Below are 24,664 nucleotides of genomic sequence, written 5' to 3' on the forward strand. Positions count from 1 at the left end.
CTGTGCTGCATGAACACCAAGAACTTGGGCCATCATTTGTGCAAGCTTTTCAGTGGGGCATGCTCGACTTCACACACATGCTCAGGTCGGAGGTGTCATTGAGTGCTGTCACCTGTCCCTGTGCTGTCCCCACCCAAAGTGTAGCTCTGCAGCCCTCTGACACAGCCTGGCTCTCCTGGGATTTGATGGGGGTTTGGCCAGTGATACTGGGGATGATTTTGCACATTTTTGCACTGTGGGAAGAGGCTGGGTGAGGAACTGTGGACTCACAGAGAACACTGTGGCCGTGTGTGTGACTGGGACCATGTAGTTCAGCGCCCTGCAATGAGCAGGGACATCTCCAGGTAGGTCAGGCTGCTCAGAGCACTGTCTTTTAATATTTCCATGGATGGGACATCCACCTCCTCACGGGGCAACCTGGGCCAGTGTTTGTAAAAACCTTCCTCCTCTTCTTCTCCTCCATGCCCTTCCAACTCCCGTGCCGACCCCTTATCCTTCTTCATCCCTCCAAACCCTCGTGGCTTCTGTGGCTGAAGACTGCTCTGTTCTGTCCTGTTCCGTTCCCAAAGGACTTGGTGAGAAATGAATGAACAGTTCCAGTTACCGCGCCGTTATTTGTCGGTGCTAATTCCGTGTACAGCAGTGGGTCCCCGCGGGGTCTGACGCCGTGCCGCTCCCGCTGCCGGTGCACGGGCGGAGCTCACGGTCCCGGACCGAGCATCGGGCATCCCGTGGTCGCTATGGGAACGGGGCGGGCGGGGCGCGGCGGCGGCGGCTGCGGAGCGGCGGCTCCGCTCAACTTCGGCAGCGGCGGCGGCGAGAGGCGCTGCCCCGGCTGGGCGGGACGGCAGCGGGCAGCGCGGTGAGGAAGAGGAGCGGGAGGAGGAGGAGGAGCTGGGGACACGGCCAGCAGGGTGCCCGGTGGAGGGGACCGCTGTCTCTGCGGCGAAGAGCCCGGGCTGGGTGCCCCGGTCCCTGTGCGGGGAGCGGGCACCGCCCGGCCCGAGCGGCTCCCGGCAGGGCGCGGGGTGAGGCCGCCTCCGCCGGGACGGCCCCGGGAGCGAACCCCGCCTGCAGCTGCAGCCGGTCCCGGTGCCCTCAAGCACCTGCGTTTCTTCCGAGGGCCGCCTCAGCTGCAGGGTAGAAAACGGCACAAAGTTTCCGTGGTTTGGAGGGACTTTTAAACTGGTGCCGGCTCTTGGCGGGAGGCTGAGTGAGTGTGCGGAGGGAGCGGACCGAGCCCTAATCGCTCCAAGGCACTGCTCTAAGCGCAGCTGTTGTATCTCGTCACCAGGGCTAATCCGCAGCCCGGTGTGGGTTTAAGCCTGCTGTGCCAGTTAGAGGGCTTGACTGCAAGCCACGTCCTCCTCCCGGTACCCTCTCCGCTCGCCCTGAGTCCGTCTGTCCGCAGGAGCAGCGGGAGCGCTGGTGCCAAAGGTGAGGCGGGATGGGTGGGCAGGGAAGGGAAGGGAAGGGCTCGGGGCCCCCGGCAGCTCTGCCGGGCTGGGCTTGGGCTCGGCTGCTTGGGTGATGGGTAAGCGCCAGGTAACTGGTTATGTAAGGACAGGCAATCGAGGAGGAAGGCATGGTTTATGCTACTTTATGTTTATTGCCATATTTAAAATCTCTCTGATCAGACACCTGCCCTACTAAGTGCCTGCAGGGTGGAAGTTCAGTGTTTGTCAACCCCAGGGAGGTGCCACGAAGATCGGTCAGACAACTTCTGAGTTATGGCACTGTAACTGAGGCTAGCACACACTGTGCATCTCCTAGTGCTGATACATTAATTAAAACCCATGTGAGGACAGCGCTGTTCATGCTCACAGAGGCTCTCTGTGCCCACAGGTGGGACATGCAGCTATTCCAGGGTGGAAAGCATGAGCTTTCCTGGAGCTCTGCCAGTGCTGTGGGTGATCTCGATAAAGACAGGCTTAAGTTTTCAAGCTGTAAATTTAGCTTTCTTCTTTTGGTTGCTAATTTTGGAACAATGTATATTTTTAAGTAGCTCTTGTCACAATGATCAAACTTAAACACTGGTCCTAGTGTTCTGCAGTACAGAGAAAACTCTGCAGTCAGAGTGGGACTTTGGGGACCTTTGGTCAATATTCATTCTGGTAGATGCCATAACTAAGGTTCAGTCCTGAACAGAAATGTACAGGTGTCTGTTAAACTGCATTCTCGCCTGTGATGCAATGAGTTCCTCCTGCTTTCCCAGAAGAAATGTGCATTCTCCATCCAGTCCTCAGTTTGGATGGAGAATGCACATCCCACCTGCCCCTTTTCACAGCACTTAGTCTGGTCTTCACTACAATATATGAATAAAAATACTTCAGAGGGCCTGACAACAGGTGGAATATGCCTTTGGGTCAGAGTTTCAATCTCTTTATATAACTCTGTGTATGAATATCTGCAGTGGATGACAGTATTAGAAACTCCAATCTGTGACATTACTGCCCCTTTAATAACATTGTGTGGTCAGTAGTAGAATAGAGAAAGATGAGCTGGGGATCTCTCAGAGTTTTAATTCTGAAAGTGTTTTGTATTGGTCCCTTCCATCAGATGCTATTACTGTTTTATTGCGGAATACTTTTTTCTGGTGGTTTAGGTGATTTTAATAACAAAAAAAGCTCTGGGTCTGTGCTACCTTCTGAACTCTCATTTACACAGCTGAATGAATGGTGAAGAATACTTTACATCCCTCTGTCCTGACTGGAAACTTGGCTTTGTAGTCTGCAGAGATCAAAGCAAGGTATAGAATTGAAGGTGTGTTTGATCCACCATGGCAAGATCTGAGCAATATATAGGAGTTTTAGTAACAAATCAGTCAAACAGAGCAGTTCATTGTGCTTTAACTTCCTGTCTCCTGTAGGTTTAGGTAACAGTTTAGTGTAAGTTGTATAACAGACTGATTTTATGGTTGCTAGTGGAAACATTGTTTCGAGCATGAGTGATATATTGGCATAAAAATAGTTCTGTTTTTCAACAAAGGGAACTCATTTGCTTTGATAAGTAGATAAACTGCAAAATACTGCTCTGCTTTATGAGCAGATTTAGTAGAACCCACCCTTTTGCTTTTGCAGATAACACAAAGATTATCTTCTGTAGAGTGCCAGGCATTAGGAGAGCTCCAAGCTATTGGGCCCTTCCTTCACTCTTTCTTTAAGACTGGATTTTCCTCTGGAGTTAATCAACAGAACTCTCATTTATTTCAATGAGATAAATCTGTTTTACATTTGTGCAGCTTTGCTGCAGATCATAGAGCTGTACCTGTTACATCAGCTACCTTTCCTCATGGTGTTTTGGTTAGTGACTGAAAATCATCTTTTTCATTCTCACCTGAACTTGGGGCCCATTTTGCACTGAATTCTTTTTTCTTTACCCCTCTTGCAATCAAAATGCAGATGTAAAATGCATCAGATACACTTGTTTTCTAGAAGATTGAAACTCTAAGAATGTGTTACAAACTGTGGTAATACCGGGAGAGATAAGAGTAGTACTTTTAGCATATTCTCAATTTTAAAGGCTTTCATTAAAAGAAAAAATCTTATGAGGGCTACCAGGTGTAGAAAACGTGACATATTCATGTATTTCATCACTGTTGTGGTATTTCCAGAAGGCCACTCAACCTTTCCTTTGATAGAGAGAGTACCACTCAACCTTTCCTTTGATAGAAATAGTACCACTTGTTTCTCTTCTGTCCTGCAGCACCTTTGGTTCGCTCTGAGTCCCTCCTGTCGTGTTTACGTAGCGGTGATTGTTGGTGACGCACCTTCACTAAAGGCTTAAGTGACTTGTGACTCTGTGACAAGGACAGCAGACAAAGAGCCAGTCCCTTTGTGTAGTGCTGACAGTGCCAAACCTGCTGGAGCAAAGGGAATGCAGAGCAGGGGCTGCACACTGAGCAGCAGCATGGCTGTCCCGCAATTTTGGGAGCGACTGTCCCGCTGCTTTGGGAGCAGAGCTGGCAGCAGCAGGGTCGGACACACAGGGGCAGGCAGGTCGGACCCTGAGCCCAGCCATGCTGGGACAGACAGACAGACATTGCCTGGCATGCAGGGGCCTGCTGGGTGCCACAGTGCCCTGTCACAGCTGGCTTTGCTCCTGGACACTGCTGCGAGGCTGTCCCCAAACACCTGTCACCACAAAGACGTGACAATGAGGTTGCATTTAAAGCATTCGCTTCATCCCCTGCGCTTCTGTTATTCAAAGCTCCTTGCTACCTGTAACAGGGTCATGTACCTGGAAACGTGTTAACCACTGTGAATTCCAATTTTTTTAGTCCAGAAATAGCCTGTGTCCATCACAACAGGGGATTCAGTGTGCTTACAAAGCAAAACACAGGTTTTCTGCTGTGGTCTACCCCTGAATGTACTTCAAAGTTCTCTCTCTTTATTCTGTAGGTCAGAATGAGGAATGCTGCTGTGATAATATAATGATATTCACACTGCTTTTAAATTTCTTGATTGACAAGCTCTACCTACTGCTTTTTCAGCATTAATTGCTTCGTGGCATCCCAGGCTGAGCTTATAATAATTTCCACAGAAATTACAATCACATGGCAGGTAGCTGTAAACACCTTAGCCTTCCATGTCACTGAACAAGAAATGAGATTCCAGACACAGAGGAAGTGGAGTTCTTTGGGCCCTGGTAAGGTAAAATTCTCTGTTTGGAGAGGAAAATGGCAAGTAACTTTAAAAGCCCCACAGAATATCCTGAGTTGGAAAGGATGGACAAGGATCATTGCAGTTTAGCTCCTGTACCTGCACAGCACATCCTGAAGTGTCACACCACGTGCCCAAGAGAGTTGTCCAAATTGTTTTTCAGCTCTGTCAGGCTTGGTGCTGTGACCATTTCCCTGGGGAGCCTGTGCCAGTGCCAGCTGCCCTCTGGGTGAAGAGCCTTGTGCTGACATCCATCCTAAACTTGCTCTGACAACTTCAGGCCATTCCCTTGCGTCTGTCACTGGGCACACAGAGGAGAGATCAGTGCCTGCCCCTCTGCTTCTCCTTGTGAGAAAGATGTAGACTGCAGTGAAGTCTCCCTCAGTTTCCTCTTCTCCAGGCTGAACAAACCAGAGAGTGGTGGAGAACAAAGAACAGAGATTCTTTAACAAAGCTATGGTGGATTATATAAATAAAACTGAGAGGGTGTTGGCAGCAGTTTCTTAGTTAGAAGTTGCTAAGATTCTTTGGAATAAAATCTAAAATATATTAATCACAAGAGAAATAGAATTTGAGGTTCATCTTTGATGCTGTTGCTACTTAATGCTACTCCATACAGATAGAGCCAGCAGCAGAGCCCTGACCAAAAGTTCTGCCTGAGCAGCTGTTAAACATTGCATCAGTTAGCACAGAATTCAGAGAGGGGGGTAGCCAAACCAATTTCAATCTACCCATGAGCTGCAGTCCAGGCAGGTACTTGATACCTTTTGGTATCTGAAGGACACTGGACTTTTCTGGACAATGTAATCCAAATCTTACTGAAGAGGTAAATAATTTAAAACAAATTTTAATGTGCTCTGCAGTTTGACATTATCTCTTTTTCCCCTGACTATGTGTCTTCTAAAAAGTACAATTATGGGAACAATTTGGAGGTCAGACCCACTTTGGAAATAAATTTCTTTGTTTGTTAGCCTGTGATCTGGCATGTGTGGAAAAAGGCTAAGTGGGTATCTTGCATGAGCAAATTCTGCTCTCTGACTGTAGCTATAAGGAACTACCACCCACGAGAAGGGAGGGAAGGCATTTCCCAGCTCCTCAGCCCAGTTTGTTGGCATGCTTTGACTGGATGATGATGGATTTCTTGGAAATCTGTCTGCAGCTGAGTGACAGCCTTTCTATTGACATCACTGGATTATGGATTAGGCTTCTCTCACGTAACCCCTTTAAGGCTTCTCCTTCTGTTCCTGCGCAATCACCACGCCCCCAAGGCTCTTGAGAGCCACACAGGACTGTCAGCAGCACTGTGAAGGCAAAGGCAAACCACAGGAGACTTGTCCAACAGAGGACAGAGAGTCCTATTCTACTCTCATTTTTATCAAAATGCACACTTCTCACTCCCTGCATAATCCTCTCCTATCCTGGAGGGCACTACAAGCTGGGAGCAAGGAGAAGGATCAATGGAAATGAATATTTTATTCTCAGAAGTTGATTTTCTGTACGCCAAGCTGGCCCTGCTGATTGACTCATGGTTTAAGACTCTGACAAGTCTTAGCAAGTGGTGATGCAGCCTGGAGGAGCCTGGAAGAGCCTGTGTCTGTCAGGCTGGAGGAACAGCCTCCAACTGGCCAAAGACCAGCCAGAGAGCAGGCCAAGGAAACAGACTCCCTTTGCTGGGGAAAGGGCTAGGAAGGGCTGAAACCCTGTGCAAAGAAGGTGAAAAAACAGATAAGGCATGTGAATGTTGATATTTCTGATGGTGAGGTCTTTGGAGCAAGAAGAGGAAATCACATGGGGAAACATGTGAGAAGGTAAAAAAATGGAAGATGAGGCTCAGAACATGCCCTGAGAAAATGGAGAAAGCTACAAAGTACATGAGGAGAAAAATGCAGGAATTGCTGACAGTGTGGAGAATAGTGTAGGAGTTTTGAAGAAAGGCAAAACTAGCAGGAAACATTTACACGAAATACTTTCAGCAAGACTTGCTAAAAATTACTAAAATTTTAAGTAACCCCTCAGAGACTGTGAGGGGGGGAGAGAGGGGGAGAAAGCCAGGTATTCCAGACTTTAGCACAGTTAAGGTAAACACATGCTTAAAACTCTGTGAGGTGGTTGGTCAGACTTCAATCAGCAGTGACCTTCCAGGCAAAGGTCTGGGGTCAATGACACCAAAGTCTCAAACCCCAGGTCTGTTTCTGGAGTAGAACTTATATAAACACCTCAGAAATTTTGGTTGAATAACACCAGAGATGTTCATCAACTGGACTGTGTCAGCTCCCAGGATAGCCTCTTAGAAGGAATTGGAAAATGGACTAATTGGGCAACAGAAAGATCTGTATTTAGCTGGGGCAGTGTCTTTTTAAAAATAATTTTAATGTGAATGCTTGCAAAGTATAAATTTGCCCTTTTCCCCAGTAAGAAGGTCAGGTTGTAACTTTTGCCTTTCTTTAGTTGTCCCCATCTTGCCAACAGTGCTTTGAGTTTTTCCACATGGGAAAGCCATTTTGAGTCAGTTAATGATTAGCCTGCCTGTGAACTTTAAATTAAAACCAGCAGCCACAATTAATGGAGCCCACAGTATCTTCTGCAGGCTGCTAAGAGCAGTAGTGGAAGAGTGGTGGCTTGTTGAGCCTGCTAAATAGAGATGGCCACTTGCCAGCTCTCAAAAAGAGGAGATGATGGATGAGGGAAGGGAAGGAAACAATCTCATACAAACAGGACTCCCTTAGGAGCAGCCAGCACAAGCTGCCAGTGTGCATGAAAAGCTTGCATGGGATTTTCGTTCATTTGAAAACAGGCCATTTCAGCTGCAGGTCAGGTGCTCTCCTTCCTTTGTAGTCTTCTCATCTGGAAGCAGATTTTTATGGCAGTCAAGTGAACGCCCCATTTGGGGTCAGAGCTATCCATGTTCCCACACTAAAAGCAATTCTGCCTTTTACCAGAGCTTTCTGAAAACTCTGGGACTGGGCAAAGCTCAGGTCCAGCAGGCCTTGGTATCAGCAGACAAAGTATCCAAAATATTTTTCTGTTTATTCTCTGTAACACTAGTGCTAGGTAAAATGGTTCTCATGCAGAATGCCTTGCTTTGAGGGAGACCTGTGGAACTAAAAACCATAAATGCAATAAGAACAGCCCAGGATCATGCAAAGTCCAAGTCTCCTTGCTGTCTTTCCCAGTCTGAGCTCTAAATTCCCCTCTTGCTCCTCTTCTAATGAAACAGCTGGTGAGCCAGGAGTAGCTGGAAGGGCATTCCTCAGTTGTAATGCTTTATATTGATTTACCCCTAATGCCACTGAAGTCAGCAGAGTTAAACCAGTGTGAAACCAGGTCATAGCCAGAATTAAAATACAGAAGGGCATGTTCACCTTCATCAGATAAAGGCACAAACACAAATAATAATGGTACCTGTAGCAGCTTACAAAAACTACTGTCATCACAGAAGCTGAAAAGAAACAGGAGACTTTAAATTATTTACAACAGCTTGTGGCCTGTTTTGCCCCTCACTTTTGTTAGGGATACTCAGGGGGTGATCAGACCAAGGAAAAGCTCTTCATCCTTAATGCTGTGTGATGGTGAGTGGAGGCACCATGTGGCAAGCTCCAGGTACCCACTGGAGTGGCAGGGTCACTGATTTGAAGCTGTCAGTGCCTCAGTTCCAGCCTGAGCCTGTTCCTGTGTCTGAGCTGAGACACCAGAGCTCTGCCTGCTGCTGTGGGAGCTGTGGCTGGAGGCACTCACCCTGGCCATAGACACAGAGGGAAGCATTGGCTGCTCCTCCTCCTCCAGAGCACAGGGATGGGGAGGGGCAGCAGTACCTGCAGCAGCTGCTGGCTGTGGCTGCTGTCACCAGGATAGCCACAGCTGATGCTGCAGGGCAGCCACTGCAGCCATCTCTCCTGTACAGGCACTGCAAACCAGCCCAGCTGGTGTCACCTTATTGCAAAGCTCCTCTACCTTCTGGGTGATTTCTCATGGACAGCTCCTCACAGCACTGACTCCTTCACAGCACAACCAACAAACTCCATCTCTCCTCACCCAGCTAACCCACTCTTCTGTAGCACTCTTCTTATTCTTGGTTACAGCTGTGGCGTGTTAAGGGCAGGCCTGTTCCTAACCTCTGGTAATTCATACAGCTGCAGCTCCTCAGGAGAGAGATTACCTCCTGCACTATTTTTATTTCCTTACATTCTATCCCCCCACATCCTGGTGCTCCTGTTTGCAGGGATGGGAGATTTGTGCCTCACACTCTGAGCTGGCTGCACCTGTGACCTGTGGAAGCTTTCAGGCCTTTTGTGTCTGCCTTCTGAAGAGACTGGCATTGCTTGCTGGGAGAGGTGGGGTATAGGACTAGAGAAACTAGTCCTTTGATGCAGTTTGGAAAACTTCCTGCTTCTAGAAAAGTCTAAGCATTAGAGCCTGAAATAATTTCAGATGTGGGACACCGTACAGACTACCCAGGTTTTTGGAGCATTTTCCTTTAATGGTGTCATTTATTTACATAGTATGAACACTTTGGAAAGTGAACAGGCTACTGTAGGATGAGTGAATGATGCATGGAAGCATCTTTTCCTTGTAGTCCTGGCAGAATGCTGTGGATCAGTTCTTATCCAGGAGTCTGGGAGCTCGTGGCTCTCAGCTCTAGGGGGAGTATTGTGCAGTTATGAGCTTTTGGTGGTTTTTATTGTCACTAAAGGTGGAAGCTTAATGAAAAGCATATTTTCTCCCACCACTTCATGCCTGTCTGTGTCCCAGCAGTGAGGATTTGCTCAGGCCTGCAGAAGCAGACTCTTTAATCCCTTGCCCTCATGTTAACTTTTGACGCCATGTCCTGCTTGGGCTGCTGCCAGAGGAGCCTCTCTGTAATCCCAGCTGCAATCCTTATTTGTGCCACCCCTGTCCCCAGGGGCTAATGGGAGGGAGCAACAAGGCACGTAAGTGCTCTGTGTGAAGAAACAGATGCTGTTTTTCTCCTCTTCAGCTCCCCAGTGCCTGTTTTGGAGTCCATTGTGTTTAAATACAAGTACAATAGGTAATAACTTTGTTCCATGCATTGTCCTCCTGAAGGGACAACATGAAGGGATTGGCTGGGTGGGGAGTTAATTCCATCTTTTTCTGAGCTGATTGATGCAGTTTGTTCTGTCTGCTAAGTGCTGGGTAACTCCCAGCAGCAGAAACCTCTCACTTAGAAGTAACAATAGGTTAAACCTTGGTATGCTTCTGCTTCCCTCTCAGAGCAGCCTCAGTTCCCTTGGCACTGGGGGTGCTGCTGAAGGTACTCCTGCAGCAAAGCAAATAATTGGACTTGTAGATGGTGGTGTAGCCTCTGCTGCATGCAGCAACACATTTGCTAAATAATGGTTAAAGCTCTGGCCCTGTACCTCAGGCTCCTGTGAGTGCTGCCCAGGCAGGGTGAGCTCTGCTGCTGATGTTACAGCAGCAGGAGCAGCAAACCTACCCAAGTGTGTTTGGTTTGTGTGGCAAGGGGTGGGGGCTATGGCAGTGGCTCCTGTGGGACACTGCCAGAAACTTCCCCCGTGTCTGACACAGCAAATGGCTGATGGCTCCAGCAAGGACCCACTGCTGGCCAAGGTTGAGCCCTTCAGTCCAGCTGGCAGCACCTCTGGGATAGCAGGTCTAAGAAGGGGAGAAAACAAAAAGGAGACAGAAGGGAGGCTATGGGATGGCAACAGCTCTAAATACCCCAAGGTCGGTGGGGAAGGAGGGGCAGGAGGTGCCTCAGACAGTGGAGCAGAGATCCCCCTGCAGCCCATGGGGAGGCAGCTGTGCCCCTGCAGCCCATGGAGGTTCAAGGGGATGAAGAGATCCACCTCCAGCCATGTCCACAAGAGGCTGGGACCCTAGGGGAAGACCACAGTGGAAGAGGCTCCTGGCAGGACCTCCTGGAGAGAGGAGCCCAAGCTGGAGCAGGTTTGGTGGCAGGACTGGTGGCACCATGGGGAATCCACACAGGGCAGCCTGTTCCTGTTCCTGTACTCCTGTGAGAGACCCAGGCAGGAGCAGTTCATGAGCAACTGCAGCCCATGGGAAGGACTGACACTGGAAAAGTTCGCGGAGGACTGTCCCCATGGGAGGGACCCCACACTGGAGCAAAGGAAGGATGAGGAGTCCTCCCCTTGAGGAGGAAGGAGCTGCAAAAACAGCTGCAGTGTAGTGAACTGACCACAGCCCCCATTCCCTATCCCTCTGTACTGCTGGGTGGGTGGGAGGAGGTAGAGATTTTGGGAGTAAAGCAGAGCCTAGGAAGAAGAGAAGAGTGGGGGAAGGTGTTTTAAAATTTGGTTTTATTTCTCATTATCTAAGTGTGATTTGATGAGTAATAAACTAATATACCCACGATGAGTATGTTTTGTGCCTGACAGTAATTGCTGAGTGATGTCTCTGTCCTTCTCTCAAACCATGAGCCTGTTAATTCATTTTCTCTCTCCTGTCCAGCTGGGGAAGGGAGTGATTGAGCTGCACTCAATCAATTTGGTGGGCACTTGGTGGGCATCAGCTTCAGCCCACTGCAGCAGGTCACAGAGATCTCCAAGGATCTCCTGGCTAGAATGTAGCTCCCAGCCATCCTTTGACTCCGTGCACTGGGTTTTTACAGGTGGGGTTGCTGCAAGGTTGTGCCCTCCCACGAGGGTTCAGCCAGGCGAGTCCAAGCCCCGTGTGTGGGCAGGAGAACCTTCCCCAGCCTGCAGGAAGCAAAGCATCCTTGTAACCTGGCCTCAGGTGGCAGGGCTGTGACTCATTTCAATGACATGCTGAGAGGAAGTGAGGGTGCCTCTTCACCCTCTGTCTCATGCTCTGAGTGAGCTGGCTGCTGCAGGTGAGATTTCTCAAGGTTTTGGAATCTCTGCTGGTCACAGTGACCCCGAGATGCATTGGAAAGTCTCCTTGCCCAGCCCAGCCATTGAAGAAGGAGTCAGAGCTCTTCTGTTCTCATTCTCAAAGTTGTTTATTGTTTCTAATCTATAAAATTCTTTCTCCAACCCGCCACAGATCTGTCTGGCAGGTTGGGTTGAGGCACACTGCCCGTTCTTAGGGCAGTGTTGTCTTTTTTATGCTAAAAACTACGTGTACATGATTTACTATAACTTCCCAATACCTAACACCTATGTTAGACAGTGAGCTTCTACTCTAAACCAGTCTAAAAGTGCCAGTATCACCCAGAAGGTGGAGGCTAGGAAGAAGAAGGAAAAAGGACAAGGCAAGCCCAAATTCCTCCATCTTGGGACCCTGAGCCCCCATTCTAAAAACCTCAAAAATCTATTTTTCACCTCATGACAAACTAACTATTATTCTACTTATACTTTTTTGACTTGTAATTCTTGATATAAAGGTTGGTAATTTTTTCCATGGGTCAAGATCAAAGGCACAGGGGTCTTGGGCACTGTGCCAAGGTCTCTGAGCCCCCTGAGCAGGGGCTCAAGCCCTCCAGTAATTCGGCCTCCTGCTGGGCTCAGGTTTGCCCCCAAGCAGGCTGCAGGGCCTGATAGCTCAGTCCTTAATGGGGACAGACTGCCTGAAACCCAAGCAGCTCTCAGCCTCTGAGCTTGAAAATAGTGATCTTAAGGGATGATAACAGCTCTTTAGTGATTATCAGCTCTTTGTGATTCCAGCCCTTAGCTTGCCACAGGAAGGCAGATGCAGGGAGAGAGAGGAGAAGGCCGTTCTGGCATTCCACACACGTTTTTAGTGGTTGTTCTCTGAAGGTTCCAGTGACAGCTCCTCTAACCAGCATGGGCTAAAACAGCCCATTATATGGGATACAGGGGGATCAGAAATTGTCCAATAGCAGGGGTTAAAGGAGAGTGACCTATGGGGTTACAGAGAGATAAGCAGGGGTTCGAAGGCAGAAGACAGGGGCTTCTAGCTATTCACCATTGTCAGAACCCAGGACATCCCTCTGGCTGTCCTGAGCAGCCAAGACCCCTGCCAGGGGGCTCAGAGACCCTGGCACAGAGCCCAAGATGCCTGTGGGTTTGATTATGACCCATGGAGCAAGTTACCAACTTTAGATGAAGATCAGCAAGCCACAAGAGTTTAAGTAGAATATTAGTGAAGTTATCAAAGGATGGAAAAGTAGATTTTAGGGGTTTTGCTATGGGGGTTCAGGGGGCAAGATGGAAGGAACTGGATGTGGCAATCCTTTCTCCTTCTTCTTCTTGGCCTCCATCTTCTGCTGTGATGGTCTAGAGTAGAAGCTCACTGTCTAACATAGGGGATAGGTATTGGAAAGTAATTGTAGACATTGTATACGTAGTTTTTAGTATAAGACATAACACTGCCCCGGGGGCAGGCAGAGTGCCTGGGCTGTCTTGCTGAGCTGACCTCAGCAGGACAGGAGAAAATTTTTTATAGATAAGATAAAATAAACAATCTTGAGACTGAGAAATGAAGAGCCCTGACTCCTTCTTCAAGTGCTGGGCTGGGAAAAGAGACTTTCTAACATTTCTCAGAGTCACTCTGACCAGCAGAGACCCCGAGACACCATGACTTGGCATTTCCTACCTTTAGGCCTCTGCTCTCCACGGGGCCCTTGCAGGCCCTGGGCCTGCTACACTCCAGGGCAGCCAGAGGAATTTCCTGGGTTGCCACACCAAGGTGCCCAGCACCAATTATTTCCAAGTGGTTATCCAGCAGCCATTTCAACAGCAGACTGGAGGGGTGAGGGGGGAAGTGTTCTCAGCTGAGGTGTGCACTGTTCTTTTTCTCTCCCTCTCCACCCTCACCCCACTCCCTGCAGAGACACACAGAGCACGATGTCCCTGGCATCCTGGTTCAGGTGGAATGAGCCCCCAAACCGCATTTCCCAGAGGAGCCCCACGGAGATGGTGGTGGAGACGCTGATGATGGAGCTGAGCTGGCAGATGAAGCAGGCCGAGAAGCAGCAGCGTGAGCGCGAGAACGAGTACCGGCGCATGAAGAGCGGCGTGGACTACGGCTGGCTGGTCAGCTACCCCAAGCACAGCTATGACATCAGCCCCGGGGAGAGGTTGCAGCTGGAGGACATGTGCACCAAAATACACCCTTCCTACTGCGGGCCTGTCATACTCAGGTACTGTGAAGGATGGGATGATGAAGAGCTTGCCTTTCTCCCTTTCCTCTTTAGGATGTGTGAGGAGAGAGTGAGAGTTGCTAGGACCAGCAGAACAACCAAAATGTGGCATCTTGTATTCTGAGTTGTGCTGGGATAGTGTTTTTGTGAGAGAAGGGAAATCTAATGTTTTAAGTCAGTTTAACATCATTTCCCCCAAGAAGTTACAGAATGCTATTTCCCTCTGACATTGGTTGAGTGCTTCATGCTCCTGAGTAGCCAGAGCAGCATTACCTTGTTGATGAACAGGTACCATCTCAGTACCTGTTCAGACTTTGGAATCATAGAGAAACTGAGATTTAAATGGACCTGTAGAAGGATATACTTCCACCTCCTACTTGGAGTAGGGCCACCTTCAAGATCAGGTTGCTTAGGGCCTTGTCCTGTCCACAGTTGAATATCTCTGAGGGCAGAGTTTCCATAGCCTCTGAACAGCCTCCTTTGGTGTTTCTCTCCTCACACTGGAGCTTTCATTTCTGGATTTAAGCTGTCCAGCAGGTCTATTGAGGCACTTGTCCCTAGTGTTCAAACCAGCCTAAAGGTGCTATTATTTATTTCAGCCTGTGAACCAGGTATTCCCAGAGAATGTCTCCCTTCCCTACCCTCCCTTCCCTACCCTCCCTCTTCACCCTAGACATGGAGTCATGGGATGCAGGTGGGGATGAGTTGGTTTGAACAGTCAAGTGGTGCTTCTGACTTCTGCAGTGTTTAGATGTGCACAAAGCCTCTCTTGCTGCTGAGCCTTTCAAGTGCTGCCCTTAGGGCTGCTGCCTGCCTGCTGAGTGACCTCCTGTGAGAATGCCTTTAGAAACTGATCTAAGCCTGCTCTAGCATGCAGACTGGAAGGGAAAGGTGTGGCTCTTTTCCTTCTGGGGTGGCTGTTCTAAGATAAACTCTTGCACTTGGCACAGTGAAGGCAAACTTGGCAAAGTGAGGAGCAGTGACTCTGCAGTGCACCTCAGCCAAAGCAAAGTTGTGCAATGAGCCTTTATAATCAACTTCCCCTGCTCCAACATGTTCTTCAGATGGGATTAGAGTGAACACAGTCCTTACAGAACATATACAAGAGGCTCTCAGCACCCTGCAGTCCCTCACTGCATATGCTGGCTCCTCTTTTGCCTTGAATTGCAGCTGCAAAAGTGCTGGAAATAGCTGCTCCTCTGTTTTACAGTGGATGTAGCCAGTAAAGAATGCCAAAATTACCTCTCTAGCCCTCATTTTCCCTGGGGCTGAACCTTGGAAGCAACCTGGCACACAGAACCTTGGCTCTTGCAAAGGTTGCCATGATGGCAGAATTTGGGATCATTTAGTGACCAAGACCTCTCCAGTGAAAATTTGCTGGGAACAGCACCTGCCTTGTGGTTGTATAACTCCAAGCTATGCTGTAAACAAGCCACTTCAAACCCCTGGGATTCAGAGCTATCTTTACCATCCCCAGGGCCACTGAGCAAGGTCTGGCTGGCTAACAGGTTATTTCCATGGCAGCAGGCTTTGTTTGCTGGAGCAGAGGGGCCCCAAGGTTCATCCTCTTCTGGAAAGTATTAAGCTGAGCCATATACAATTTGCTGCTCTGCTATTTGTTTTTTGTTTAATTGATACAGATCATGCTAGATGTCTGATTTCAGTGCAGCTTGTAATGGTTGTTCACTGTTGTTCAGGATTCAGCATACTGATAAATGTAAGTAGATAAAGGCAGTAGATAAATGTACTCAACAACGTTGGTGGACTCTGTGTGGGTGACTGAAGTAGGCTAAAACCATCCTCTTAAAACTCCTCTTACAAATAGGGTGCTGTCATAAATTGTATTACACCGTGATTTGAGAAATGGCATGTTTTACAGAGCTTGCATGCTTAGCAGAGCCACGCTAAAATAAACCCTGAGGATTTCATAACCTTTGTTGGTTCAATTCTATGACTGAGAAGGGGCTATAACAGGCACAGAAATGGTGGAACTGGATTGTGTCAAAGGTCTGGCTGATCTGATGAGCAGTCTGCATTGACCAGTGGCATCAGTGTAAGGAAAAGAGCAAAGGACAAGGAAGAAAATCCAACAGCAGGGACAATTACACCTCATGTATAGCATCCAGCTTACTGTGCCTTGTAACTGGGAGACTTTTGGAGCCACAAGTGGACCTTCTATCCATAATTGGCTGACGTGGCTTTTTCTTTCAGTTGTTTAAGTTGTGGGAGCTTTTCTCTTTTTGAACATGTATAAATTTATAACATTTTGGCACCCTGTGGCAGAGCTCCACCCCTGAACTACAACTCTGTTACAAAAAACTGTGTTTTGCTTGTCTTAAGCTAATGTGTCCTAGTTTTATTCAATAATCCTTTCATCTTCTGTTGGAAATGTTAAGAGTTGACTCCTCTCCTTTTCTACCTTCTAACTGAGAGCTCTGTCATTCCATGGAATTTTCATTGCTGGTGAGGAAACAAAGAAAAAGAATGGGGCTTGCTATGCTAGGAGGTGAAAATATACAGGGGAAAGAAAGAAAAAAAGAAAGAGCCTGTGATTTAAAAGAAAGACAGCCAAAATTGGATAAATTCTCTTTTCAGAAAGTGAGATAAGATGGAGATTTTAGTAACTTCCCCAAAATTCCATAAGATAATAGGAATGCAATGAAACCTCCACATTCCCAGATAAGTACTTTAATAATAAGATCACTGCACTGCTGATGTGCACTTCTCTGTGACTTCCTCATATGTAGCAGCTTTTAGAAAAATCTTCCACCTAAAAAAAGTTTGTGAGCTTGCATTGGGAAATTCAATTGCAGAGCATGTACCCTACCAAAGCCCTTGGTTCTGACTGAAATAGTAAGCTTGATCTTTTCCCGTCCACTTTAGATATTTGAAGAGCTAAGGTCCTTTTTGAAGTCCTTTTTGCACTCAACAAGCACGTAATTCTTAAATAACACAAGGAGCAGGCATCTTGCAAGACTGCATAATTTGTTTTGTTTGTGTCATGCAAGGTCTCCTGCTTTGTGTGCCTCTGAGTTCAGAGTCAAAGCCAGAACAAAACATTTTTATGTGAGTTGTCAGAGATGTCACTTTGTTCTCTAAAGGTCTAAATGATCCAAATTGTCCTTTCTGTGGGTATGGGCTCATTTACTGAGAGGCAGATTTTCTCCAAATTTGTTTCTTTAGATGTGCAGGAGGCTGGAAAGGAGCACTTCACAAATGAACAGGGTTTTTTCAGATCCAGATTGCCTATTTTGTATTTTGGGTCAATAGGAACTTCTCTTTGAGGCTCTTGGAATTCTGGAAGGATTCAAATAGACTGCAAATAGCATCAGATATCTGGAGACTCTGATTCACCTCATGCAAATAAAGCCATTGCATTCAGGAGTAACTTAGCTTTAGGCTACTGGGTTAGAGATCTCCGTTTATTTAAAATGAAATCTTGGAGCCAGCTGAAGGAAATGACAGTGAGTTTTGTGAGGTCTGTAGTACCTATCTGCCCTGGTCAAACTGAACAAGTAGAATGGTATGTTGCCAATTAAAAATGCTGGATTTTCCCCCATTTTTACTCAGAGCTTTTGCCGTAACCAGAGCTAGTTAAAGTCTGTTTAATTTATTTCAGTTTCAGCCAAAGTGAAACAGTTGGTTTATGTCCTCCTGTGTCCAGAGGGAAACAAAAGACTCCCTTGTATGGAAATGTGAACCTGCATTTTGGTGATCTGAGTTGTTATCAATATCCCAGGCTAAGGACTATAATTTTATAAGGATTGTGTATAGGTGAAGTGGCCTTCCTAGTAAGACTTAATGTAAGACAAATGACTAAAATCAGAAATGGATTTATTTACAATGACAAGCTTAAGTTTGAGGTGATGTGACACAAGTGTTGCAATTAGTGTGAATGCTGTAATTCTTTGGGAGTCAAGGAGCCTTTTCTAGCAAAGCTGTTTGAGTGTTACCCTAGAACCAGAATTACTGCTCAAAATATAGATTCAGGAGTCAGCAGCTAATTATTAGCACTAAGCAACCCCACATTTTCTTTGAATGACTAAATCTACTTAGAGCTCCCCATTCAGACAGGCACTTGGGAATACCCTGAACTATAAGCACATTGTTTAAATTCATGGACTTTCACTGGATTTAAGAGGTCTTTAAAGTTCAGGCTGTGCTTAGGGAACCCACTGTACAGGGGACCTACAGAATAACACAGGCAGGTGACAGTGCTTTAAAAAGCAGTGCCAGGATGAGCCAAGCACGGCAGGATTCTTGAAACCTGACAGCCCCATAAAGCAATGAAAGGGACAAATTTGTTTGAACTGTGATTCAAACAGTGCCTGGACTGGGGAATGTGCTCATCCCTGTGTATGCCTCTTCATCCTCCCCAGGTCTGTGCTGGTTCAAGGTGAGTTTTTGTCACGTCCCAGTCACTGTGTGACGTGCATGATGTATTCCAGGAGAGCAGCCAGCACTCCCACAGCTTGAGCCACAGATCAGATACAGAGGTCTGCTTTTGTGATGAGTAAGGGAGCCCTGCTGAGGTGTTTCTGGACATGGTTGTGAGGTTGCCTAGTTTGAAACTATCCCATGCACAAGAGTAAGGGTGTTAACTTGTGGTAGAAGACAGATGAGCCTTGTGCAATTTTGTGTACTTAACCCCACTGAGCAGCTTTGTGTGGAGTTTGTTTCCCAAGATACAAGGCCATACTGCCTGATTCCAGTGGTTTTCTGGTTTTATATGTTGGCTGTTCTGTGCAGAGAGCAGACTGCTGGAGCATTCAGCATATCAGCTGGTGTTCACTGACACCCAGGGAAGATGACTTGGTTATGTGTAGGTGCCTGCAGCAAAACCATCTTTTTTTTCTGATACACAGACTGGTGTAGCTGGAGCTCAGCCCTGATAACCTGTCCATCTTTTCTGTAGAGAAATATTTGTGGTGTGCACTCCTTTAGGATTTCCTACATGAGCTTGTCCGTTACCCAGACGTGCTGGTACTGAAGTTAGGTGGGCATTAGTAAAGGGGTGAAGTTAGTTCATCCTGTTAGGGGAGAGAAAAGGATCCCCTTTCACTTCTCCGTCAGAATCAGGGTGGCTTTCCATTGTGTGACTGGCAGACAGCCTTTTGGATTCCTTTCTCTTTGTTTCTTAGACCTGCTCAAATCCTTACAAAGTAGTTTTGGTGTTGGTCCTGAAAAGTTAGAGGTAAATCTTAACAGCAGACTTGATAAAACTAAGCTAAAAAGAATGCAAACAGGCAGAGAGCTGTGCAGGTGGAAAGCTACCCTGATTTCAGAAAACTGTTTCAGCTGGATTGGTTGGGAGTGTTTTCAGCAACCCAGGGCATTAGCACTGGAGCTCTCTGCTCAGGGGGAATATTTGCTGTCACATCATTCATTTCCCTCTGGTACCCAGAGCCAGGCACTGGCCCAGTAATAGCCTGATGTGTGCTGCTCCCTGCTCTGGAGCCACAATCCAGCAGTGGGACACACAGCCTCTGAAAGTGGAGGCAGTGAGGAGGCCTTTTGCATGCACAATTGCCAATACAAAAGAGGAGGATGTAATTATATGTATAAAATATGATAGCACCTCTCTTTAAAACACACATTGAGATAAAATAATGGAATGTCTCATTTTAGTTCACCTCTGCAATAGAAATCCTTTGAAGCTGCTTTCCCTGGTATAATAATAAGAATGTTGAGAAGACTTGAGTTTCTATGGACTCACCTGTCTGTGCTTCAAATAGGATAAAGGGAAAAATGTATTTATTGTGAAAACTGTATTTTGGGCTCTTTGATAATGCAACTGAAGTGCTTCCTCAAAAGGCAAAAAGGAAGTTTGCAATGTCCAACAAATCCCAAAGTTTGCAAGTCCAACAGTTCCTGCTGTTGTCTGCTAACCCTAAGCAAGAGATCATCTCTTTCCCTTCCAGGCTCTGCACAATTCTGCAGTTTGGCATCACTGTGCCAGTGCTTAAATACCAGCATGAACTGCAGCACTTCAGAGGCCTTTTGCACCCAAACATTCAAAGTTTTGAGGTTTTTGGTGAGGGGGCAGAGGAGGGAGATTAAGAATTGAAAGTGACTGAAACAGTTAAGGAACATTTTGGTGCCTTTGGAAGGTTTTGTGTCAATCTGCTCTGGCTGGACACTGGAAGGCACTGGTGCTTCTGCTGACACTGAGTTCCTTCAGTGGGCAACTTTGGTGTCCCCACAGCTGTACCTGTAGCTGCCAGTACTTGCTGGGAGGGAAATATCAGGATACAGCAGGGTGTCAAGATGTGTAGCCAATTTCAGGCCTCCACAGTCGGAGTTAAAATACATAAGCATGCAAAAAGTTTTTCTGGTTTCTCTTTGGCTTGGTTTCTGTCCCTGCTATCTTGGGTATCCTTTGGCACACCATTAAGCAATGCAATTCCATATTGTGCTAAACTCCTTCTTACATTCCTGGGGCTTTTCAAAAACCCAAGAGGCAATATTTTATTCTATCAGCTTCTGCTGCATTGGGCTCATTTAAATACAGTCCTACTGTTTTCCATCCTTGTTCAGTTCTGCTGGAGGAAAATATCAAAATGCTTACCTTATATACTTTAGCTTCCCTGCAGTACAAACACCTGGATTTTAGTGAAGTACTAGCTTAGCTCTGTGTCTGCTTGCAGGTATAATTTTACCTTAAGAAGTGATAATTTATTAGAAGAGCAGCCACATTACCACCTGTCACAAGTGTGTACTATTACAGAGCAATCAGAATATCTAAGTGACCAGAGGATGAGCCTTGGGAGTGGCTCCCACACTCTCCAGGCTGGGGACAATTCACCCAACAAGGTGTCAGCAATGGCATGATCTCTTCATTGCTCAGCCTGTGGCCCATTCAGTGGCTTCAAGAAAACTATTCTGCCCTGCATCTTATCTTCCTCACCTTCACAATAAACAGTGATGATTCTTCACTTCCTTGGTACTAATCTAGGTTAATAAATTTCAAAAAAACTCCACTTTGAGCTCTTTGCTGAGAAGGTACTGAAATAATTCAGAGTTATCTAATTAGATACAGCATTGTGCTGCCAACTGAGACATTTTCAGCTGAGCCAGTCCATTATGTCACAGGAATTCATAGGAAGATGAAACACCATGGAAAGAGTACCAAAGAAAGTGACTGGATTTTCCTTTGTCTAGAGCCATTGGGTAATGCTATCAGGAACAAGAATGGAAAACAGGGGAAGTCATGTGGGGCTTTCCCTGGTCTACCTTGAGCTTCCGGTAAGCTGCAGTTCAGGGACTATTTCAAGCAATGATGTCCATTTGGACAATCACATTTAATCAGCAGTGCTGGGGATATTTTCCACAAACTTGTCCAATAATTTTGTTTCTTAAGCTATTAATAGCATTGAGTTCTGGTTTAATAGGTTGTTGTGCGAAAAGAGCACTTCCTTCTGTTTCAAACTTGCCATCTAGCTTTGTTTGGTTCTCCCTATTATTTCTTGTGCTTATAAGAAACAGTGATTCATCTCTTCCTTACATTCCCTGGCTTGCTTGTGATTTTAGAGACCTTGGGCATATCTTCACGGCCCCTCCTTGTTGTTGTTCCTTTTTGTGCAGGGAGTCACATTTAGCAGGAAAGTGCAGGTTCCAAGCCTAGCACAGGGATTTGGCAGCAATCTGGAATTTGAAGTTTTTAATCAAAGCTGTGCCTTGCCTGTGCTTCCAGGTTCAGGCAAGTGGTTGCAGAGTACGAACCAGAAGCGCAGGAAGTATCCCGGCTCTTCCGCTCCGTCCTGCAGGAAGCTGCTGAGAAGATCAAAGAGGAGGAAGAGGCCAAGAAGCTTGCAAGGCAGTGGAACACAAAGAACAGAACCAGCCTCTCCTTAACAACATTTAAATCTCGGTCCAGGATCTCCCCATTCATCAGTGACATCAAGACCATCTCTGAGGATGTAGAACGGGGCACCCAGCCCAACAGGAGGGTTTGGAGCATGCCAGAATTTCGGAACACCAAGGACTTCTGACTCTATACTCAATAGGTTTTTAGACACTGATCTTTCAAAGCCCAGTTAACCCTTTTTTAACTCTACTGTTCTTTTTTCCATCTCTCTTTTCCTGCCTGTCTCTGTCTTGGAAGCTGTGTCTGTAGTAATTGCTGCTGATGCCTGCAGCCTGTCACACCATTTATTACCAAACATGGTAGCCTTTCCTGTAACTCTGTAGCTGTTCAGAACCTTAAGGACCTTAAGGCTCATTTACTATCTCATTTTTATTACTGCTTTCTTGTGGAAAATGCATTAGTTTTGCTATGTCTGTCTTCTCCCTTTCCCCTCCAGCCTGGATGTAGTTATCTATAAAAACTTTTGGCTCAAGCTACTGAGAGCTGCTGGCTGCACCGATCTTGCTGAAAGCAAGACAGCCACTTAAATGAGTGGGGCTTGCAGGATCAGGCTTGTAAGCTAAAGCTAGTATCTGATTTGGAACTGAACTTCCTTTTCCAACTAATAGCCTTCCTCAGTGCTACAACAAACTTCACAGGTAACCTCAGCACTGCTCTTGATCCGCTTTTTTTGCTGACAGTTCACAATCCAACCTGGGTAGAAACAGACCCAAGCTTTTTGAGATTAAAGACCAATCATGTTCCACAACCACCAGTTTATGCATGTTCAAGTTTCTTGGGTACTTTCTCTTTTGTGCAGGCAGAACCCCCAGAACTTTGCACCTGCAGAGCAGATAGAAATGTATCACCCTGCTGTGTAGATACAGAGGTGGATACCTCAGTGCTGTGTCAAGTGCTGTTCTGGGGCCTCAGTGCTCTGTGTTGCTAAGTGCTCTATCCTACACCCCCGAAATTTAACAGAAATCACCCTACACCCCAGAAATTAATATTTATGGCCAAGCCTGAAAGAGGGCTGAAGTAGAATATCCATGTAAAGGGAAGGGTCTCAGCATTCATCTCCAGGGCTCTCTGTACAGTGGCAGTGGTTGAGATCATGTGAACATTTGCTGCTGTGAGTGACTGAAGTGCTCTGGCAGATGAAGGTTCTTCTGAGACCTTGAAGAGGCAGGAAAATGCGACTAAGGTAAAGCTGCTAAGGCCCTAACTCAGCATTGGCAGCGAGAGCTCTCACCAGCAAAGGAAACAGCAGGGCACACTGTGAAAGTCAAGTGTCCTGCAGAGAACCCAAGGGCTAGGATGCTTTGTGGTGACCAAGGGGCGATGGGGAATGAAGAGAGGGACTTGCTTGGATGACTGGCTGCTGGGGAATCATCTCAGTGGGGTACAGCCTCCTGGAGGACCCTGTAGCTTTGTTGTTCTTTTGTCCGTTTCCAGCTATTTTTCCCTGGGGATCTTTGCAAAAGCATGTGGGTTCTACAGCCAAGATTAAAACCCTCTGAAGCTGTGCCAACTCTGGGAAGAATTCCAGTGCATGAAATCTATCCTAGACTAGAAATGTGCAGCTTCTTCCAGACATGAAGGAAGGCAGCATAAAACAAAGATCAAGATCAACCCCCTAGAGCTCTCTGAGACTGGGATTCTGACTCTTCCTCTCTCCCCTCTGGGCTATGTGACATTGAAGACAAGGCTTTCTTAGCAGCAGCAGGCTGCAGTTTCTATCCCTTGGTAAACATTGCTGCCAGCAACCCTCCTAGGGACAGAAAGCAGCTCACTTTTAATCAAAAAGTCAGGGCTTCCAAATACAGCATCCAGTTTGGGACAGGCTATTCCAAGTTTAGGTCAATGAGGGAGAGTTTAAAGCCTTCTGACAATCAGCTTAGTGTTTTTCAGACATATGTCCTTGTGAAGTAACGTGATTGTGCACATGAAGTAAAAACCAAGGCTAGACATACTTAGCATAACCTTAGCTGTCTAGAAGATGTAGGATCTCTAGCAAGGGGACACCACAATTTGCAGAAACAATTCTTGTTTGGAAAAGAATCAGCCATATTTTTTTTTATATATTTGCAAGCCACTGTATGGTACTGAAGACTGAGATGAGTTCATGAATTTCATGCTGCAGCTCTGTTTTCCTTTTATTTGCACTTATGTTCCGTTTGGCACCTTCAGTATTGACTGCATCGATGAGATGTTTGATGGGCTGCTGGGAGACACGGGACCTTCTGCCACACAGCTCTTTGTTACAGCACAGTGTCTGTAGCATGCTCACTCTTTCTAAGGAGAATCAGCAGTAAATACCTGCCCTGCAGCAATGTTGTAAGCCAAGGAAATCCCTGATGGGTGTTCACACTATCACAGTGGCCTGTGATTGTGCTGTGTCCTTCATTAACAGCTTCCAGCCGGCAGACACCATTCTGGTGCAGCCAAGGAGACAGAGCTGACCTTTGGTCAAAGCCCTGCATGTTATGGAGACCAGGCTGGGGCACTGCTTGTGACAGCTGTTTTGCCTCAACTTACCTATCATTTATAATTCCACAATAAAATGTAATCCAAACTCTTGAACAGTAGTATCACTGTCCCTGTACCCCTTCTGGAAGTTACACTGGGCTCACAGTGGGATCTGATGGTAGAGGGATATTCAGATACCAAGCTAGGAGAGATCTGTTCTTACTCCATGCTCTCTAGTACTCTTACAGGGGTAGAAGTGGTACCATGTTTGCCTGCAGGCAGCTGCTTGGAGATGACTGAACTCCTGCATTGTGCATGCAGCAGCAGGGACTGAAGCAGAGCTGGGAGGTGATCAGGGTGCACGACTGCTGCACTGCTTCTGGTGCTCATTTTTCTTAGAAATGCTGTGCACTGAACCTTAAATGATCCTTTGGTCTCAGCATGTAGCAACAACTATGCACTCATGTTTGCCTTGTCCTAATTCCACATTTGGCATGGCTAAATTAGTGTCAGTTCAAACGAGGAGCATGAAACTCCTGACTGTCGCCACCTAATGTGCTATGGTCCATGGCACTGGGCACACACAGCAGGCCAACCAGATTGTTTCTGGCTAAAGCCAACCCA

At 46.8% G+C, this 24,664-nt stretch overlaps 1 protein-coding gene across 1 annotated transcript; it reads left to right on the top strand.

Moving 5' to 3' along the window:
* Positions 1 to 817: 817 nt before the first annotated feature.
* Positions 818 to 24,154, top strand: RD3 (RD3 regulator of GUCY2D). Its single transcript, XM_059468434.1, has 4 exons — positions 818 to 862; positions 1,295 to 1,437; positions 13,414 to 13,725; positions 21,419 to 24,154. Exons 3-4 carry the CDS (start codon positions 13,430 to 13,432, stop codon positions 21,714 to 21,716), a joined length of 594 nt encoding a protein of 197 aa, XP_059324417.1. The 5' UTR covers positions 818 to 862; positions 1,295 to 1,437; positions 13,414 to 13,429; the 3' UTR covers positions 21,717 to 24,154.
* The last annotated feature ends 510 nt before the right edge of the window (positions 24,155 to 24,664 follow it).

This window comes from Ammospiza nelsoni, chromosome 3 (assembly GCF_027579445.1).
Source record: "Ammospiza nelsoni isolate bAmmNel1 chromosome 3, bAmmNel1.pri, whole genome shotgun sequence".
Taxonomy (NCBI): Eukaryota; Metazoa; Chordata; class Aves; order Passeriformes; family Passerellidae; genus Ammospiza; species Ammospiza nelsoni.

Coding starts and splice junctions, on each gene's coding strand:
- RD3 (XM_059468434.1), top strand. CDS start 13,430: ATGTCCCTGGCATCCTGGTTCAGGTGGAATGAGCCCCCAAACCGCATT. Junction 13,726..21,418: donor TGCGGGCCTGTCATACTCAG/GTACTGTGAAGG, acceptor CTGTGCTTCCAG/GTTCAGGCAAGTGGTTGCAG.